The sequence below is a fragment of the Salmo salar genome, chromosome 04 (genome assembly GCF_965601325.2).
Source record: "Salmo salar chromosome 04, fSalSal1, whole genome shotgun sequence".
Classification (NCBI taxonomy): Eukaryota; Metazoa; Chordata; class Actinopteri; order Salmoniformes; family Salmonidae; genus Salmo; species Salmo salar.
The window spans coordinates 36,959,939-36,982,796 of NC_138294.1; the positions used below are offsets into that span (position 1 = coordinate 36,959,939).

Here is a 22,858-nt window from a genome sequence, read left to right on the forward strand (position 1 = left end):
GGGGAGGAGGCACTGGCTGGAAGGGGCAGAATATAAATTTTTGGCGTGGACCGATCATAAGAATTTAGAATATCTCCGCACCGCCAAGCACCTTAATTCTAGGCAGGTTCGTTGGGCCCTGTTATTCCCCAGGTTCAACTTGTGTGGGGGGGGGGGGGGGGGGGCCTGGCTAACCAAATGTTTGTCCCTGATTCGGCCCGATCTCAAGTCCTGGAATGGGCTCATTCCCCCAAGCTCACCTGCCATCCCGGCTCCAGTCGGACCCTGGCCTTCCTCGGACAACGCTTCTGGTGGCCCACTATTGTTCCTGACATCTCAGCCTTCGTTGCCGCATGCACGGTGTGTGCTCAGAATAAGACTCTGCGGCAAGCTCCGGCTGGCCTCCTTCAATCACTCCCTGTTCCTCATCGCCCCTGGTCCCATATATCCCTGGATTTTGTCACTGGGCTTCCATAGTCTGATGGCAACACCCCTATCCTGACAGTAGTGGATAGGTTATGTAAAGCCGACAATTTCATCCCTCTCCCCATGTTACCTTCAGCTAAGGAGACGGCCCTGCTCATGGTTCAGCACGTCTTCCGAATCCATGGACTCCCCGTCGACATTGTCTCTGATCGTGGTCCTCAATTCTCGTCCTGATTCTGGAAGGCGTTCTTCACCCTCATTGGGTCGTCGGCTAGCCTATCCTCCGGATTTCAATCCCAAGTCCAACAGCCAGTCGGAGCGTGCCAATCAAGACCTGGAGACTGCGCTTAGGTGCCTCATCTCAACCAACCCCACCACCTGGAGCTGGCAACTTGTGTGGGTGGAGTACCCCCGGAACATAGACAAACAGCGCTTCATGTGGAAGTTAGTCAGAAGCTCTGACGAGGTATTTCCCCCTCAGCATATTTATACTGTCTCTACGGGTTACACAAAGATAGCCAACTGTCTCCTTTCTCAGCAAAGCGTTTGCTCCCAGAGACCGGCTGCAGAGGAGGACAAATCCTGGCAACCACAGTCTGGGTGTTCTGCCAATATTTTCACTCCCACTGAGCCGACCTTGTGAGAGCAATCCTCAGACACTCTGTCTGTCTACAACAGGTGCATTTCTAAGTATTAAACAGGTCAAACATTTAGAATAAGCAGTGGTGTAAAGTACTTAAGTAAAAATACATTAAAGTACTAATTAAGACGTTTTTTGGGGGTATATGTACTTTAATTTACTATTTATATTTTTGACTACTTTTACTTTGACTTCATTACATTCCTTACGAAAGTATTATTATTTTTACTCCATACATTTTCCTTGACACCCAAAACTACTCGTTACATTTTAAATGCTTAGTAGGACAGGAAAATTGTCAAATTCATGCACTTATCAACAGAACATCCCTGGTCATTCCTAGTGCCTCTGATCTAGCGGACTCACTAAACACACGTTTCGTTTGTTAATTACATCTGAATGTTGGAGTGGGCCACTGGCTATGCGTAAATTAAGAAAACAAGAAAATGGTGACGTCTGGATTGCTTAATTTAACGAATTGGAAATGCTTTATACTTTTACTTTTGATACTTAAGTATATTTTAGCAATAACATTTACTTTTGATACTTAAGTATATTTTAAACCAAATACTTTTAATCAAGTAGAATTTACTGGGTGAATTTTACTTTTACTTGAGTCATTTTCTATTAAGGTATCTTTACTTTTACTCAAGTATGATAGTCAGGTACTTTTTCCACCACTGAGAATAAGTGTGAGACACTGAAAAAGCAGAAAGAGACACAGTAAAATTCAACTACACACATTTTCAATATGTAATTTTTTCACAGGTTATTCAAGCAGACAGGTAATACAGTTCAGTTCAACATAGGTACAAAAGGGACATACAAAATATAAATATAAATGTATAATAATAAAAAACTATTAATTATGCATTTAAAAATAATAAATAGACTAACAGACTGGCTTCCCTGTGGCTCAGTTGGTAGAGCATGGAGTTTGCAACGCCAGCGTGGTGTGTGCAACGCCAGGGTTGTAGGTTCGATTCACACGGGGGGCCAGGGAAGGGTTATGGCGCGGAGGAGAGATGCATGGTATGCTTTTGCCGTAAAGCCTTTTTGAAATCTGACAAAGCGGCTGGATTATCAAGAAGTTCATCTTTAAGCCGATGTATAACACTTGTATATTTTATGAATGTTTATTATGACTATTTCTGTATTTTGAATTTGGCAATTTCACCGGATGTTGTCGAGGTGGGTCGCTAGCGGAATGCCTGCGCCAGAAAGGTTAAGAAATGACTGTAAAAACTGTTAAATCCCTGTAGATTGATGAGGAATTTAAAAACTGTATGGTTGAGAGGGATGAGGCAAAAGGAATGGAAAATTAGTCTGACTGCACAACTGATTGGCAAACGTACGGTAAAATTGAGAAATCATGAGACTAAACTAAATAAAAAGAAGAAGAACTACACTATGAAACAAAGATAAATTACATAAACAATGATAGTAAAAACTTTAGAACACTTTAAATAACATTTTGGGCAAAAAGGCAAACTCAGCTCCATCATTCATTGAATCAGATGGCTCATTCATCACAAAACCCACTGATATTGGCAGCTACTTTAATTATTTTCAATTTGCAAGATGAGCAAACTTAGGCATGACATGCCAGCAACAAACTTTGACTATATCTGACCAATTTATGAAAGACGAGCATTGTAATTTAGAATTCCGTAAAGTGAGTGTGGAAGAGGTGAAAAAACGATTGTTGTCTATCAACAATGACAAGCCACTGGGGTCTTACAACTTGGATGGAAAATTACTGAGGATAATAGCGGATGATATTGCCACTCCTACTAGAATGTGTGTGCCATCCTGCCTGGAAGGAAGCAAAAGTCATTCCGCTACCTAAGAATAGTAAAGCCCCCTTTACTGGCTCAAATAGCCAACCAATCATCCTGTTACCAACCCTTGGTAAACTTTGGGAAGAAATTGTGTTTAACCAGATACAATGCTATTTTACAGTAAACAAATTGGCAACACACTTTCAGCACGCTTATAGTGAAGGACATTCAACAAGCACAGCACTTACATAAATGACTGATGATTGGCTGAGAGAAATTGATGATAAGAAGATTGTGGGGGCTGTTTTGTTAGACTTCAGGGCAGCTTTTGACATTATTGATCATGGTCTGCTGCTAGAAAAACATATGTGTTATGGCTTTACACCCCCTGCTATAATGTGGACAAATAATTACCTGTGTAACAGAACACAGAGGGTGTTCTTTAATAGAAGCTTCTCCAACATAATCCAGGAAGAATCAGGAATTCCCGAGGGCAGCTGTCTAGGCCCCTTACTGTTTTCAATCTTTACTAATGACATGCCACTGGCTTTGAGTAAATGTATGCGGATGACTCAACACTATACACGTCAGCTTCTACAGCAACTAAAATGAATGCGACACTTAACAAAGAGCTGCAGTTAGTTTCAGAATGGGTGGCAAGGAATAAGTTAGTCCTAAATATAAAAAAAAACTAAAAGCATTGTATTTCAGACAAACCATTCACTAAACCCTAAACCTCAACTAAATCTTGTAATGAATAATGTGGAAATTGAGCAAGTTGAGGTGACTAAACTGCTTGGAGTAACCCTGGATTGTAAACTGTCATGGTCAAACATATTAATACAACAGTAGCTAAAATGGGGAGAAGTCTGTCCATAATAAAGGCTTCTTAACAGCACCATCAACAAGGCAGTTCCTACAGGCAATAGATTTGTTGCAGCTGGACTACTGTTGATCAGGTGCCACAAAAAGGGACTTGGGAAAGTTGCAGTTGACTCAGAATAGGGCAGCACGGCTGGCCCTTGGATGTACACAGAGAGCTAACATTAATAATATGCATGTTAATCTCTCCTGGCTCAAAGTGGAGGAGAGATTGACTTCATCCCTACTTGTATTTGTGAGCTGTATTGCCATGTGAATGCACCGAGCTGTCTGTTTGAACTACTGGCACACAACTCAGACACCCATGCATACCCCACAATACATGCCACCAGAGGTCTCTTCACAGTCCCCAAGTCCAGAACAGGCTATGTGAGGCACACAGTACTACATAGAGCCATGACTACATGGAACTCTATTCCACATCAAGTAACTCATGCAATTATATTTTAAAAAATACAGATAAAAATACACCTTATGGAACAGCAGGGACCGTGAAAAGACAAACACAGGCACAGACACATGCATAAACACACATGATAACATATGCACTATACACACACGTACACATGGATTGTGTGTTGTAGATATGTGGTAGTAGAGTAGTGGCCTGAGGGCACACACTTAATGTGTTGTGAAATCTGTTGTGAATGTATTGTAATGTTTTTACAATTGTATAACTGTCTTAATTATGCTGGACCCCAGGAAGAGTGGGGATCCATAATGAATACAAATACAAATACCTGGGCTCTGCTTCTTTCATATTTATTTCCATCCTAACTCCCCATGCCCCGCCAGTGACAAGCGTACCCATAACATGAGGCTGCCACCACAATACTTGAAAATACAAAGGGATCAACAACATTGTCTTCACTGCACATTACTAGCCTGTATGACAAAGTCAAAAGAAAAAATGTCATAACAAATCATCCATTCTGTTTGCAAAAAGGCCGTTAAGTAATAATGCAAGACAACATTGCAAGGACATTACCTTTTTAGCCTAAATTAAAAACTACAGGTTTGGGTCATATCCAACACAACACAGCAGAGCGTGAAAGCCTCTGTATTTTCCAGTATTGTGGTGGCAGTATCATGTTATGGGTATGCTTGTCAGAGCTTTTTTCTACTAGCTGCAAACCAGACCCTGTTTTGGCACTTACAAAGTTCTCATCCATTTTTACCTCTCTGACTGGTAAACATGCCCCTTTCAAGCAGAGTCAAAAACCAAAGTAATCCACGGTACTCTCCATGGTACTCTCCTGTACTCTCAGACCTCTTGATATTAAATTAAGCCTGGGCCAAGGCTAGACAAACTAGCATGTTAACTGATTGGCAGCTATTTAGGCAATTGAGAAATGGGTGCACTGCCTCGGTTAAACAGTCAAACTACTTCCTTAACGCTATGGCAGGCTCTGTTAGTGATCCCACTAAATTCTGGAAAATTCACTGAATTCACTGAAGCGGGGTAATTCATCTACTTCCCTGCCTAAGCAAGTAGTTTTAGACTCCTGCATGATTACTGGAAAAGCTCAGATTTGTGATGCTTTTAATCATCATTTTATCTCAGCTGCATTCTATGTGAAAGAAATGGTGGTCATACTGCTCTTGGCCAGTCAGTCGACTGTTCTTCCCAATTAAAGCCTCCAGTTGCCTCGATGGATGATCAGTCAACCTCCCGCCTCCCGCCACATGGGAAATGGTAGTCAGGGTTTGTCTTTTCGGCAATTCACAGAAACAGAAGCTATTGCTGCCTTATTAGCTATTGACACCAAGAATTCAATATGGGCTGACATTGCGTGTTACTGAGCCCCTCATTGCTGGCTCAGTAACACACGTTTTATTTAACTTTAGTATCAGGAAAATTCCAAAAGTGTGGAAAGCAGTTGTTGTGCTGCCACTCCATAAGGATGGGGAAAGTAGTGCTCTCGATAATTATCAACCCATTCCAGGCATTTCCAAATGACCTGTAAAACTGAAAGATGTTCTCTCCGCCCCATGGCAAATGTGTAGAATTGCATGAAAAAAAAGAAAAAAAGAAGTTCTCTGCTATCAAGAGGGGAGCCACTAAAATGTTTTTCACTTAGGGTCCCTAAAAAGCTAGGGCCAGCTCTGACTGCATATGTGGGTACACAGACGCCCGAGCCACTACGGCCCCTCATGATGAGTTCAGATTTTTTTGTGGCCCCCAACCCCATCAAAGTTATATAACTGCTGCTGTACTCACCTTTCCTATTCATATACTGTCCATACACACCATTATATACATATATATTCATATTCCGGACTCTGACATTGCTCTTTCAGATATTTCTTCATTTATATTTTTGGGATTTGTGCGCATTGTTTTGTATTGTTAGGTATACTGCACTGTCTTAGCTAGAAATATAAGCATTTCGCTGCACCTGCGATAACATCTGCTAAATATGTGTATGCGACCAATAAAATTTGATTTGATTTGAGTTGCACATCCCTGCCCTATATCTATTAAGGCTAACATATGGAATTGTTTTAACGAGACAGAAGATGGTCATAGCATGGACCATTTAGCTACTTACATTTTAAGACCACTGTAGGTATGAAAAAATAATGTAAAAAAATTATTTGATGAAACATTGAAACTGGCCTTACTGATATTAGCCCATAGAAACACATTTATACACGGCAAAACAGATTAAATTACAAGCCCACTTGGTTTACCCACAGAAAAAGACAGCAACCTTACAGTTAGCCATGATTGGCTGAGATAATGAATGGACTGGAAATGCCGAGAGATGAGTTTGGATTGGTCTGACATGTAGCGCGCTTCTGTCTATTTGAGCTGGTCAGTATGTGTAGATAATCCTGTCTAACGCTGCTTTTAAAAAATATATATTGCATAGTAGAACTGCATAAGTGTTGCTCTCCACTTTCTGGAGGACCCAGTTTTGAAATTAGTGGAATTAGAGTATGATAGCTAAGGTGATGGAGAAAACCCCTGTCTCCAGATTACATCTTCAAACTAAGGGCAAACAGAGAGGGAAAAGCGTTCATCCATGTATACGGGTAAGATAGTCTAGCTAGCTACATTTTCAGATATTACACGTTTCTAATTTTGTCAGAAAATCGTTTTCATTTCAAGTTAAAGTGTACTGTTAGCTGGCGGGCTCGCTAGCTAACGTTACGTGTCTGTGCAGTAATATTATTCATATCTCAGAGCCATTTGCTTTGCTAGTTATAGCATAATGTTAGCGAGCTAACATTGAACCTAGTGGGGACAATGACCCAACACACCTCCAGGCTGTGTAAGGGCTATTTTACAAAGGAGTGCTGCATCAGATGACTTGGCCTCCACAATCACCCGACCTCAACTCAATTGAGATGGTTTAGGATGAGTTGGACCGCACAGTAAAGGAAAAGCAGTCAACAAGTGCTCATCATATGTGGGAACTCCTTCAAGACTGTTGGAAAAGCTGGTTTAGAGAATGCCAAGAGTGTGCAAAGCTGTCATCAAGGCAAAGGGTGGCTACTTTGAAGAATCTCAAATATAAAATATATTTGTTTAACACTTTTTTGGTTACTACATGATTCCATGTGTGTTATTTCATAGTTCTGATGTCTTCACTATTATTCTACAATGTAGAAAATACTAAAAATAAAGAAAACCCCTTGAATGAGTAGGTGTGTCCAAACTTTTGACTGGTACTGTATATATTTCATATATTTACCCCAAATTGGGGGATTGGAAATTATGCAGACAATTACATTGATGGAAGCCACAATCTATCTGCAATATTAAATCTGATCTACCCCCCCCCCCCCAAAAGACCCTATTCACTTCGTCATTGTTACCGCACATTCACCAGATGACATTTGGACGAGTCCTGCAAAGCTTGTGGGTGTCATAGACCAAACCGGATGACATGTTCATGAGAATCTCTGTTTTTTTTATTATAGCTCGAACCGTTCAGACTTTACAGAGATTTTCATGAGGAGATCTGTGAAGACTTCAGATGGTTGACTAAACCATTCCAACGTTTCTGCACCTTCCTCCCCCTAACAAGCAACGTTTGAAATATGTTCTACCCTCTTGTGGCTTCGAGTCAGTGACTGGCAAAAAAGGTAGTTATATAATTAAGAACAGTATCTTGCTGCATTCATAGTTGGAATTGTAAGAGTTTGGACCACACGTTCGGGTTCGTGAGAGTCTCAGCCCTTCAGATCCGGTTTTGTGAGAAGATCTGTTTCCGGGATGTGTCCTGGTCTCACAAGCACTGTTGTAAGTCTGCCGTTTTCCACCGCAGAGGTGAATGGCCGCCACTGGTGGATGCAAGGGATTGAGACGCAGCCCATGCAAAAACCCGGAAGGCAATTAAATTCTTATGTTAATTACATTTCCTCACAGATGTGGACCAGGGCCCTTTCTCCTCTGACTCTGGTAGTCACAGCACAGTACAGTACAGTACAATAGCCTTGTTGTTAGGAGCTACCTGGGCCTAGATTTATATCTTCCTGCAATTGTAATGTAACCACCAATCAAGTGGGACAGCAGACAAGACAATGCAGCAAGTGACAAGAAGAGTTTCATTTCGTTAATTAACTGCACAACACAATTGGCCCTTCTAGAATCAATTGCGTCCGTTGGTCCTACTCCAATGCAAAGCAATGTTGAATCACATTAGGCTGAATGATGTTGTCACGTGTGCTCCCTCTCCGGCCTCTAGGTCACCAGGCTGCTCGTTAGGGTGCACACCTGTCACCAGCGGTACGCGCATAATGACACTCACCTGGACTCCATCACCTCCTTGATTAACTGCCCTTTATATGTCACTCCCTTTGGTTTCTTCCACAGTCGTCATTGTTGCTGTTTGATGTCGGTGCTCTGTTTGTCTCTTGTTTTGTTCATTTATTTATTAAACGTATTCACTCCCTAAACTTGCTTCCAGACTCTCAGCGTACATCGTTACAGATGTTGATGCAAGGTATTCTGCAATACATTGCGCTAGATTTAGAATTAGCTCATTTACTAACATAGTATCATAAAAGATAAACAAACACAGTTATCCCTATCTAGACTGCCCACATGCTGGTGCTTTAAAAAAAGAAAATGTTTCCTTGTCACACCTGCCCATTGATGGCCAAAAATTCAGGCAGGAGTAGTCTGTCTGAGAGTAAATCAAGAGGCCCGGAGAATCAATCACAGATAAACAGATAGATTTAAAGGAGCATAAACCTGTTTCCAATAAGAGCCCAACTTGTCACTAACCCTCACCACATGTCCCTAAGAACACACACGCACGCATACATGTTTACACACGCACACCAACACACCTTGCTGTGGCATGTACATACCTGCCGGGTTTGTTGGTGTATTTCTGTAGCCGTGCCTTAACCTCGTCATAGGTCAAGAAAGCCATGTAACCAGGGTGAGTCACAGCCAGGAAGTTCCAGTTTCTCAGGATGGAGCCCCATGGCTGATAGGGAGGAGAGAATAAGGAGAAGAGTCACACACACACACACACACACACAAATACTTCCATTTGGATCAACAATGAAACATTGTGCATGCGAGGACTCCTAATTCTTGGAGGTCACAGATGGTCCACTCAAATAACACAATAACTTATCAAATAACACAACTTAAGTGACGCACACACACACTTTATTACACCACAAGATGAGGAAGCATTCTTATAGTGTACTAAACCAGGATCACTTGTACAGAGAATGCATCTACTCAGAACTTCAAGGGCACTATTTCTTGGAGCCGGGAGAATAGTGCATAGAAGGGCCTCCCGAGTGGCGCAGAGGTCTAAGTCATTGCATCTCAGTGCTTGAGGCGTCACTACAGACCCGGGTTCTATCCCAGAGGGCATCCGTAGCTGTGTCATTAGAGCATGTGCAGACCAGCTGGCTGGAGTGTTTACGGACATATTCAATCTCTGCCAATCCCAGTCTGCTGTCCCCACATGCTTCAAGATGTCCATCATTAATCCTGTACCCAGGAAAGCAAAGGTAACTGAACTAAATTACTATCACCCCGTAGCACTCACTTCTGTCATCATGAAGTGCTTCGAGACTAGTCAAGGATCATATCACCTCTACCTTACCCTAGACCCACTTCAATTTGCTTACCGCCCCAATAGATCCACAGACGATGCCATCGCACTGCCCTATCCCATCTGGACAAGAGGAATACCTATGTAAGAATGCTGTTCATTGACTATAGCTCAGCATTCAACACCATAGTACCCTCCAAGCTCATCATTAAGCTTTGGGGCCTGGGTCTGAACCCCGCCCTGTGCAACTGGGTCCTGGACTTCCTGACGGGCCTCCCCCAGGTGGTGAAGGGTAGGAAACAACACCTCCACTTTGCTGATCCTCAACACTGGGGCCCCACAAGGATGGGTGTTCAGCCCACTCCTGTACTCTCTGTTCACCCATGACTGCATGGCCACGCACGCCAATAACTCAATCATCAAGTTTGCAGATGACACAACAGTAGTAGGCCTGATTACCAATAATGATGAGACAGCCTACAGGGAGGAGGTGAGGGCCCTAGGAGTGTGGTGCCAGGAAAATAGCCTCTCACCCCAGGTCAACAAAAACAAAGGAGCTGATCGTGGACTTCAGGAAACAGCAGAGGGAGCAGCCCCCTATCTACATCGACGGGACCGCAGCTTCAAGTTCCTTGGCGTACACATCACTGACAAACTGAAATGTGATGTTTCTTATTCAGGAGTGGCGTTTAAAAAAAAGTGGAAAACCCCTAAATTGGTGAAGAAGATGGTGAAGATGGCGCAACAAAACCCTCACAAACTGTTACAGATGTTACAGATGCACAATTGAGCGCATCCTGTTGGGCTGTATCCCCGCCTGGTACGGCAACTGCACCGCCCGCAACCGCAGGGTTCTCCAGAGGGTGGTGCGGTCTGCACAACGCATCACCAGGGGAAAACTACCTGCCCTCCAGGACACCTACAGCACCCGATGTCACAGAAAGGCCAAAAAGATCATCAAGGACAACAACCACCCGAGCCACTGCCTGTTCACAACGTTATCATCCAGAAGGTGAGGTCAGTACAGGTGCATCAAAGCTGGGACCGAGAGACTGAAAAACAGCTTCTATCTCAAGGCCATCAGACGGTTAAATAGCCATCACTAGCACCTTAGAGGCTGCTGCCCTATATACATAGACTTGAAATCACTGGCCACTTTAATAATTGGAACACTAGTCACTTTAATAATTTTACATATTTTACACTACTCATCTCATATGTATATACTGTATTCTATTCTACTGTATCTTAGTCTATGTATTTCTCATCTCATATGTATATACTGTATTCTATACTATATCTTAGTCTATGTATTACTCATCTCATATGTATATACTGTATTCTATTCTACTGTTTCTTAGTCTATGTATTACTCATCTCATATGTATATACTGTATTCTATCCTATTCTACTGTATCTTAGTCTATGTATTACTCATCTCATATGTATATTCTGTATTCTATTCTACTATATCTTAGTCTATGTATTACTCATCTCATATGTATATACTGTATTCTATCCTATTCTACTGTATCTTAGTCTATGTATTACTCATCTCATATGTATACACTGTATTCTATACTATTCTACTGTATCTTAGTCTATGCTGCTCTGACATTGCTCATCCAAATATTTATATACTCTTAACTCCATTCCTTTACTCGAAATGTGTGTGTATTGTTGTGAAATTGTTAGATATTACTTGTTAGATATTTTTACACTGTTGGAGCTAGACACACAAGCATTTCGCTACACCCACAATAACATCTGCTAAACATGTGTTTGTGACCAATAACATTTGATTTGATTTTATTTGAGGCTGTGTCATCAACTGGCCATGACCGAGAGTCCCAAAGGGCGGCATACAATTGGCCCTACATTGTTTCTCTGAACGCACCCGGCTTGTCGCTTTGATCTAAATCCTTTATTGTCTTGCTTTATGAAATGGGGTGGGGGAGGCGAGGGTGGAGTGAACCCTCGTTTCAGTTTTCATCTTTCTCAGATAGCTATGACAGTCTATTTATAGCATTTGGGTAACCCGAGGAGGAAATGGGGAGGATCATTCAGAATTCTACTAAAAGAGAAAGAACGTAGGGGTGAAAAATGTATTAAAAAAGCAGGAGAAAATTAACAAAGTGAAATTTACCTGGAACAGCCTGGTGAAGATGTCAAACTCAAAGACAGAGATGTAGTCGTTGCAGGTGAGGTCGATGGTGGACTTAAGGGCCATGGCCTCCAGGCTGGAGCTGATGTGATGCACTTCGTGAAGGCACTGTCGGAACACTTTCCAAGGCACGATGGTCCTGGAGGGCACAACCAGACCACAAACCAAAAGTCAGTCGAGCTAAACAACAGTCTAAAGTCACCAAAGTAACAATGGTGGTTGCTCATAATAAGCAACTAGGTTTTCAAGTTTTTACTGATAGCAATGACCTTCTGTGGAATATCACAATAAAGACAGAGCTTTTCATACTATGTGCAGTGCCTTCAGAAAGTATTCATCCTACTTGACTTATTCCACATTTTGTTATGTTACACCCTGAATTCAAAATGGATTAAATATATGACATTTTCTCACCCATCTACACACAATACCCCATAATGACAAAGTGAAAACAGGTTTTTAGACATTTTTGAAAATGTATTGAAAACGAAATACAGAAATATGTCTTCACACCCCTGAGTCAATACTTTGTATAAGCACCTTTGGCAGCGATTACAGCTGTGAGTCTTTCTCAGAGTTTTTCACACCTGGATTGTTTAACATTTGTAATTTATTAATTTCAAAATTCTTCAAGCTCTGTCAAATTGTTTGTTGATCATTGCTAGACAACCATGCTCAGGTCTTGCCCTAGATTTTCTAATAGATCTAAGTCAAAACTGTAACTCGGCCACATTCACTGTTTTCGTGGTAAGCAATTCCAGTGTAGATCTAACCTTGTGTTTTAGCTTATTTTCCTGCTGAAAGGTGAATTCATCTCCCAGTATCTGGTGTAAAGCAGACTGAACCAGGTTTTCCTCTATGATTTTGCCTGTGCTTAGCTCCATTCCGTTTCTTTTTTACCCTGAAAAACTCCCCAGTCCTGAACGATTACAAGCATACCCATAACATGATGCAGCCACCACTATGCTGAAAGTATGGAGAGTGGTTCTCAGTAATGTGTTGTATTGGATTTGCACCAAACATAACACTTTGCATTCAGGACAAAAAGTTGCTTTGCCACATTTTTTGTAGTATAACTTTAGTGCCTTGTTGCAAACAGGATGCATGTTTTGGAATATTTGTAATCTGTACAGGCTTCCTTCTTTTCACTCTGTCATTTAGGTGGGTATTGTGGAGTAACTCCAATGTTGTTGATCCATCCTCAGTTTTCTCCTATCACAGCCTTTATACTTTGTAACTGTTTTAAAGTCACCATTGATCTCATGGTGAAATCGCTGGGAGGTTTCCTTCCTCTCCAGCAACTGAGTTAGGAAGGACGCCTGTATCTTTGTTGTAGCTGAGTGTATATATACACCATCCAAAGTGTAATTAAGAACTTCACCATGCTCAAAAGGATATTCAATGTCTGCTTTTTTTACCCATCTACCAATAGGGGCCCTTCTTCGCGAGGCACTGGAAAACCTGGGAGTAGTAATTAAAAACAAATTTTATTTCAATGTATTTCCATTGTGAATTCATGCAACATATCCTCACAGGCTATAGCATTTAATTTGTTAGATAATAATCCCTATAAAGTACAGGAATCTGTTAAATTAAAGGAAAGTGTGAAAGTGAAACCATTGTAGAAATACTTTAAAAGACTGAGATAACTGGAAATCGAATGGGAGATCGCTGATCTTGCTCTGTTGGAAGATTTGGCACATGCTGCATTCCACAAAGAGTGCATTTTTAGAGACAGGTGGGACATTTTTTGCAGAAAGTAGAGATTGGTTCATCAGATATTGTTTCACAAAAATATTCTTATTATTATGGGGTTTCTATTCCAAGAAAAATGAAAAACAAAACCCTCAGGATTTCCAAAAATATGGCGCTGTACATCATGGCCGGTCGGGACCCTAATTGTAGTCTAACCAATACCCAAACGGAGATTCAGTGAAAATAAAAATCTCATTAATTTATCAAGACCAGTCCCCATGCTTGTCACAGAGTAGCGCGAAAAGTTGCTAAAATAGTTAACCACACGCGGGTAGGCTATTGCTTCAAATCCTATTGCTTCTAACTCCAATATGCTTTTTAAAGAAATATGACCTACGCCACTTTTAGCAGTACATTACTCAACACTAGTGAGACTCATATCGCCTACGGTAGGCCTACAGTATATCTAAAAAAAAGTATCAATGACGTGACTCTCCACCAATAATTGAATTCATAGGTTGAGAATTCTAAATTAATATCTAAGGGGCATTTTTCATTAGGGAAAATCTGATCTGTGAGAATTTCTAAGGGGCTTTTATAGCATTCTAAATGAATTAATAATAATCGCTTTGTTTAAAAAATAACAATATTTTGGAAACGATTTTGTCATCAAATAACCGAAAGCGAGCGATTGTAATATGAATAAAGGCCAAAATAATATTTATAAAGGCCAAAATATTTATTTCTGTTTTTAGAGGGAGAGAAACCAAAAGCCCACCGTGCCTATTTTTTGGGACAAGGACATCCCGGCCAGCCAAACCCTCCCCTAACAATGCTGGGGCAATTGTGCACCACCCTATGGTACTCCCAATCACGGTCAAAAGTGATACAGCCTGGATTCAAACCAGGGACAGTAGTGATGCCTCTTGCACTAAGATGCAGTGCCTTAGACCACTGCGCCACTCGCTAACAGCCCATCCTAGAACCGTTGATTGCAGAATTCACAGCCTGCTACGCTTGTGAAAAACAGGGTTAAACAATGTCGTTGTAAACAAACACTGTTTAGCTTCAAATATACAGTCAGTCCTTGCATCCAAAGCTCCATCAATGAATTTGAGAGTGATTTTATTTCTCCAGCACCACCCCTCACTGCTTACCAAAAACAAAATGGGGGAACGTGGTCATCCTAAAAAAATAAAAGTAAAATTTGGCGTGCTGAATACTATGGCTGTCACTTTAGAACAACATAATGGAAAAACGCCAGTCACTTATGACCTTTCTAAATCAGCCAGCAATAAAACAAGGGGAACCAAAACCAAAACTGTGAGGTAAAACGGCTACGTGCTGTGAGACAGACAGAAAGGTGCACTTCCTGTCACGAGACAAATAACTCTCTTTGTAATAGATACAGAGTTGTGTGAGCATGGAAAGATAGTTCACAATACACCCTATAAAACCCCCAAGGGAGGTTTCTGTGGTTGGCCCCTTTAGGGGAATTAGAAGCTAACAAGACATCACACCTACACTGAGCCTTTTGTCACGAGTAGCCCTGCTTATACGACTGTTACACGGTGGATTATAAAAAGTCAGATCGCTGTAATTCAATATCCATGTCATTTTTTATAGATGGTAGGCTATTCAACTTCAACGGCCAGTCAAAACTAGATCATTCTGCAGGAACCCTTTTGGATAACAAGAGGTGAAATCAAATAACATATACAATTCTAAACCCCAATTCCCACACTTCACCACTCCCCCTGCAAATAATAATACTAATAACTAATGAAAATGTTTTAAAATATATATATTTAAGCCAGGGATAGCTGCAGCCATTGGGGAAAGTCACAACAGAATTGTCACCAGGAGTCTTTTCTGATGTTTAAGATCACAGGTGTCATTTTCAAAATTAGTGGCACCCACTGAGTGACACAGTAAGTCCATGCCAGGCTTTTGAGGGACACTAAGATGATGAAACTCCATGCCTTTGAATACTCTGGGTCTCATTCAGTCAAGGTTCCCTGGGAAAACTTCTAAATAAAGCTTGGTAACATATGTCATCATCAGCATCACATTTCACTTTTCATAAAGCAGTCTTTTTGGGATATGATGACATAGTGGATTATGTCACATTTGGCAAATCACCCTACACAAGGCCCTGCTATGCGGAAGTGATTAAGTGTACTGTAGTGCCTTCAGAAAGTATTCACACCCTTTGACTTTTTCCATATTTTGTTGCATTACAGCCTGAATTTAATTTAGATGTTGTGTCACTGATCTACACACAATACCCCATAATGTCAAAGTGGAATTATGTTTTTAGAAATGTTTAAAATTAATAAAAAATGAAAATATGTCATGTCTTGAGTCAATGAGTATTCAACCCCTTTCTTATGGCAAGCCTAAATAACTTCAGGAGTAAATATTTGCTTAACAAGTAAGATAATAATTTGTATGGACTAATTCTGTGTGCAATAATGGTATTTAACATGATTTTTGAATGACTACCCCATCTCTGTACTCCACACATAAAATGATTTGTAAGGTCCCTCAGTTGAGCAGTGAATTTCAAGCACAGATTCAACAATAAATACCAGTGAGGTTTTCCTATGCCTCACAAAGAAGGACACTTATTGGTAGATGGGTAAAAAGCAGACACTGCGGTCCCTTTGAGCATGGTGAAGTTATTAATTACATTTTGGATGGTGTATCAATACACCCAGTCACTACAAAGGTACAGATGTTCTTCCTAACTCAGTTGACGGAGAGGAAGGAAACCGCTCAGAGATTAACATTAGGCCAATAGTCATATTAAACCAGTTACAGAGTTAAATGGCTGAAATAGGGGAAAACTGAGGATGGATCAACACCATTGTAGTTACTCCACAATATAAACCTAAATAACAGAGTGAAAAAAAGGAAGCCTGTGGAGAATAAAAATATTCCAAAACATGCATCCTGTTTCCAATAAGGCAAATAAATTACTTTTATGTCCTGAATATAAACCATTATGTTTGGGGCAAATGCAACACAACACATCATTGAGTACCACTCTTCATATTTTCAAGCATGGTGGTGGCTGCATCATGTTATGTATACACTTGTCATCGGCAAGGACTAGGGAGTTTTTCAGGATAAAAAGAAAAGGAAAAGAGCTAAGCACTGGCAACACCCTAGAGGAAAACCAGGTTCAGTCTGCTTTCCAACAGACACTGGGAGACAAATTCCTATTAAAATTCTTGCTTGAAAAAGTTATTTGCTAAAAAGCTATTTTTGCCCATTTTAATGGAAATCTATTACAGTAAGGTCCTAAATTGATTTGATATTGATATAAAAACCTTTAAAAATGACTTGTGTTTCCAGCAGCAACACCAAAGGCCACTGGCCAAAATTGTTGACCTGCTTCCTTTTTTCTTACAAGTGGAATTTGTTTGGGAGGTGGAAATGGTATGGTAAAAGATTATCTATGTACTGGGACTGTACACAGTGAAACCATCGTTGTAGATTTGGGTGATTTACCCTCTTTGTTCTTTTTCTTCGTTGACTCATACTTCATGAGTACTTTTCCACAGTCAGTGTTTTCTTAGGGGGTGTATATGGGTGTGCGTGTGGGGGCAGACATTACTATGTCTGCATATGGCTGTTTTAGAAACTAACACACAACTTTATTGTAGATGAGGACTATTTTCAGACTGCCTAGAAGTCATAAATTAGGCCATTATATCATTAAACATGAGTTTCATTTAAAACCAAGTCAATATTACTGTAAACCTCAATTTACATGAACAGCAGGCTCACAGGCACATTTTTATTTTTGTACCTTTATTTATTCAGGGGAACCCATTGAGACCAGGGTCTCATTTTCAATGGTGCCCCGAGGACAACAATTCATAAAGATTTTCCCAATAACAATAAAAACAAAGAAAACTAGCATTTACAATTTCAGCACCACAATCACCATGAGAATTAAAGGCGGACCCACATATGCTGAGCACTTGTTGGCTGCTTTTCCTTCACTCTACAGTCCAACTCATCCCAAACCATCTCAATTGGGTTGAGGTCGGGTGATTGTGGAGGCCAGGTCATCTGATGCAGCACTCCATCACTCTCCTTCTTGGTCAAATAGCCCTTACACAGCCTGGAGGTGTGTTTTGGGTCATTGTCCTGTTGAAAAACAAATGATAGTCCCACTAAGCGCAAACCACATGGGATGGTGTATCGCTGCAGAATGCTGTGGTAGCCATGCTGGTTAAGTGTGCCTTCAATTATAAATAAATCCCTGACAGTGTCACCAGCAAAGCACCCCCACACCATCACACCACCTCCTCCATGCTTCACGATGGGAACCACAAATGCGGAGATCATCTGTTCACCTACTCTGCGTCTCACAAAGACACGGCGGTTGGAGCCAAAAATCACAAATTTTGACTCATCAGACCAAAGGACAGATTTCCACCGGTCTAATGTCCATTGCTCGTGTTTCTTGGCCCAAGCAAGTCTCTTCTTCTTATTGGTGTCCTTTAGTAGTGGTTTCTTTGCAGCAATTCAACCATGAAGGTCTGATTCACGCAGTCTCCTCCGAACAGTTCATGTTGACATCTGTATGTTACTTGAACTCTGTGAAGCATTTATTTGGGCTGCAATCTGAGGCTGGAAACTTATCCTCTGCAGCTGAGGTAACTCTGGGTCTTCCTGTCCTGTGGCATTCTTAATTAGAGCCAGTTTCATTGAAGGGACTGCACTTGAAGAAACTTTCAAAGTTCTTAAAATTTTCCAGATTGACTGACCTTCATGTCTTAAAGTAATGATGGACTGACGCTTCTCTTTGCTTATGGTAGCTGTTCTTGCCATAATATGGGCTTTATCTTTTACCAAATAGGGCTATCTTCTGTATACCACCCCTACCTTGTCTCAACACAACTGATTAACTCAAAAGCATTAAGAAGTAAAGACATTCCACAAATTAACTTTCAACAAGGCACACCTGTTAATTGAAATGCATTCCAGGTGACTACATCATGAAGCTGGTTGAGAGAATGCCAAGAGTGTGCAAAGCTATCATCAAGGCAAAGGGTGGCTACTTTGATGAATCTCAAATATAAAATATATTTTGATTTGTTTAACACTTTTTTGGTTACTACATGATTCCATATGTGTTATTTCATAGTTTTGATGTCTTCACTATTATTCTACAATGTAGAAAATTGTAAAAATAAAGAAACCCCTGGAATGAGTAGGTGTGTTCAAACGTTAGTAGGATAATTGCCTTACTGAAGAGCTCAGTGACTTTTAACTTGGTATCATCATAGGCAGGGTTGGGGGACAACTGATTACATGTAACCCGTTACATGTAAGGGATTACAAAAAACGGTAACTGTAATCCGTTACGTTACCAGCAAAAAATATTGTAATCACATTACAGATACTTCTGAAAAACTAGATGATTACTTTGAGGATTACATTTAAATTCAGAAATTGACACTTCTGTTTTCTCAATGACATTGAAATCAGCATTGAAAAATGGCGCAAGTTTAAGTTTGTTCCACCTGAGCGAGTCTGACCACAAGTCAGAGACCACTATGATGACACACCAAATGTGTTCGATAGATCGCGGGAAAAGAGCAGGAATAGGCTTTTGTAGGCTACAGTCCAAGCTATGTCTTCCAATGGTGCGACTGCTGTCGGCATCCAAAGATTATCCAACTTGAATAAATGCTTGGAGGTAAGGATGACATCACTGGTGTAGTCTACAGCGATACGGATATCACTTATTATTGATATCTACATAGCGCATTGATGTGATGTGAATCACACTGCTGCTCTTTCATTTAGCAATTTGCGCCTTACAGATTGTGTTTGTTGTGGATGGCTGTTCACAAATCTAAATGTGTATTTGAACCCAATAATGGTTGAATTCAAGAAGTTTAAGCTGCCTATCAATCATTGTTTTTGAAACCAGTGGACAACAAGTGAAAAATGCGCTCTTGCAACAGCTCCATAGTGCGGATCCCAACCTATAGAATAAAAGTGGGGCTTTCATTTCTGAATCTAATTCATGGTGATACATTTTTTTTATCAATAGGCCTAATGGACACATGGTCAAACTCAGACACTTTCGATAGATTTAAAGGGGCAATCTGTAGTTGCTACATCCATTTTTGGACTTATATATATATATATATATATCCATTGATTCTTGAAGAATATAACTTATAAATGCCTCATGAGCTTAGTTCAATTGTCACACTCCATGAGAACCCAAAATAGAAGCTTGTTTTACTCCAATGTTTGTAAACATTGTAAATGTAAGCAAACCATGTATAGCCTCATAACATGGTTAAAACAATCATTTTGATATCATGGATGGTCAGTCCTTGCATCCATAGCTCTGTCTGGTTTCTGAGTGGTTGCATTTCTCCAGGCCCATCCCTCAGCTTTTTACCAAAACAGAGGCGGTGCGGCCCATTTTGTTATTGTTTCATCTGTGGATTTGCCCTTTAAACAGCTGCATATTATCAATATATCAAAGTGTCACAACAAAAAGGTAAACTATAGGCCTATAGCAAATGGAGCATATGGCATTCATTTTTCACATGTAAATAGCACTTTTCATTAGTGCTCAAAGCATGCCATCACATGAGGGCAGCATGTATTTTTTTTAGACTCGAATCAATGAGCATAATCAGTCCTCCATGACAACAAAATCACTTTGGTTTTTAATGTAAAGATATAATTTAATCGTATTATTATATGAAGTACAAAGCGATGGGTTAGAATATGCCTACATAACCAACCCATAAAGTAAAATTGAACATCCATATATGGCCAGCTATGTAAACTTTAACATTGATTTATCCTGCAATAGATGTCGTAATCTAAAAGTGACTGAATGTAATTACATTAAGTTACTGATTACAATTTTGGACATGTAACTTGTAACTGTAACAGATTACATTTAGAAAGTAACCTACCCAACCCTGGTCATAGGATGCCACCTTTCCAACATATCAGTTCGTAAAATGTCTTCCCTGCTAGAGCTGCCCCGGTCAACTGTAGGTGCTGTTATTGTGATGTTGGACACATGTAGGAGCAAAAACGGCTCAGCTGCGAAGTGGTAGGCCACACAAGCTCACAGAATGGGATTGCCGAATGCTGAAGTGTGTAGTGTGTAAAAATTGCACATGGTTCGGACTGTGGAAACGCCTTCTCTGGAGTTATGAATCATGCTTCACCATCTGGTAGTCCAACGGACGAATCTGGGTTTGGCGGATGCCAGGAGAACGCTACCTGCCCCAATGCATAGTGCCAACTGTAAAGTTTAGTGGAGGAGGAATAATGGTCTGGGGCTGGTTTTCATGGTTCGGCCTAGGCGCCTTTGTTCCAGTGAAGGGAAATCTTAATGCTACACCATACAATGACATTCTAGACGATTCTGTGCTTCCATCTTGGTGGCAACAGTTTGGGGAAGGCCCTTTCCTGTTTCAGCATGACAATGCCCCTGTGCACAAAGCGAGGTCCACACAGAAATGGTTTGTCAAGATCAGTGTGGAAGAACTTGACTGGCCTGCACAGAACCCTGACCTCAAACCCATTGAACAGCTTTGTGATGAATTGGAACACCAACTGCGAGCGAGGCCAAGATCAGTCACCGACGTCACTCTAATGCTCTTGTGGCTTAATGGAAGCAAGTCTCATAGCTTAATTGGCCAAGGAGCAGGACCATTTAAATAGCTACCACTGTATTACTGTGGTTCTCATTTAAACCCACGTTAATTTAAAATGGTTATTAATCAAAAAGTAGAAATAGTATAACAAATCTGAATGCAAGCAATCTAAGTTAGGTCAATCTCAACATTGGTTTGGAGTTGAGATCTTAAACGATAAAAGAGTAGATACGTATAGAAAATTATTATTTTTATACCATTCAAGCCCATGGGACTTTCTTTTGCCATTGAATTGCATTGGGAGCTAGTTTAAATATTGCTGTACTACAAAAAGTATAAATACTATCAAAAACATTTTCTCAAGCAGTCTAAGTTGGGGCAGTCTGCACATTTGGAAGTAGGTTTCGTGTTAACACCTTAAATAATTTAAGCTCCAAAGAGGGTGGAAGAAATATAATAATAACTAGATGGTGCTTTTCCATGAAGAATATTTTTGTGACTTGTTCAGCTCTTTGAAAGTATTTTTGTAGCATTGGATACAGTGTTGCCAATGAATTTTCAGGGTAAGTTGCTAGAGGCAGGTTGATTTGTTGCTAAAAGCTGCTAAATGACGTTGTGATGTCATTGCGTGATAATGTAAAACTGTGTCATTACATTGAATACACAATAACCTTACTCAATTGACTGGCCAGCTCAGCAAAAAATATGATTTGACATTTGTTCAGGTACAGACTCCCACTCTTTTCTGTACTTCTGGCTGTACAATTTTGATTGAGACATGTTGATTGATGTTGTAAGTTCTGTTGAAGATCAAACATTTGTGAGCAACTATATTCATTGGGTTTGGCTCGTCGAACCCGTACTACTGCTGCTGCAGTCAGCCAGCAATGATTTGCAATTTGCTGAAATTGCTGCTGGCCTGCTGCTGCCTGTACACGAGCTGAGCACCTGCTGCTGACGTCACTCACAATGCACTTTTGCAGCCAGGCACGTGTGTTGTGACTGAGTGTGTGACAGAGAACATCGTTTTTGTGTTATTTAGTGGGAAAATGCATTTTAGCGTTTGAGTCACCTTTCAAAAGTCCAAATACATTTTTTTTATAGTAGCTAAAATTGTTGCTAGGTGCTGTTTGAAAAAAAGGTTGACAGGGTAGTCTGAAAAGTTGCTAAATCTAGCAACAAAATTGCTAAGTTGGCATCACTGATTGGATAGCAGTGGAGTTACTGTTGGTGGGTTCTCTTGTATATAGTTATAATTTATACAAGTTTAAAAACATTTTTGTTAGGATAGCCTGAACTTGTAAAAGTTGGTTTGGTGCCTGTAGCTTGAACGGTTCAAGAATAAAGATTCTAATACATTTATGCACATTTTAAATGGTTATAGTTCAAAAAGTATATATAGTATTCAAAATATTTTGACAAACAATCTAAGTAAGGTCAGTCTGAACATCTTAACATTTGTTTGGAGTTGCTAGCTTAACATAAATACTTATTCATATTAAATACTTTTTTCCCTCATTAAAAAGCAAATCAATTTATAACATTTCTGACATGCGTTTTTCTGGATTTTTTTGTTGTTATTCTGTCTCTCACTGTTA

The 22,858-nt window shown here is 40.4% G+C and overlaps 1 protein-coding gene across 1 annotated transcript in view; it reads right to left on the reverse strand.

Annotated features, from left to right (window-relative positions):
- The window catches only part of cblb (Cbl proto-oncogene B, E3 ubiquitin protein ligase), a 221,533-nt gene that overhangs the window by 116,171 nt on the left and 82,504 nt on the right, over positions 1-22,858 (reverse strand). Inside the window, exons 5-6 of the mRNA XM_082974368.1 lie at positions 11,887-12,043; positions 9,034-9,155 (exon numbers count right to left, since the gene is read on the reverse strand). Coding sequence (XP_082830494.1) covers positions 9,034-9,155; positions 11,887-12,043 — 279 coding nt within the window. The remainder of the gene's footprint in view (positions 1-9,033; positions 9,156-11,886; positions 12,044-22,858) is intronic.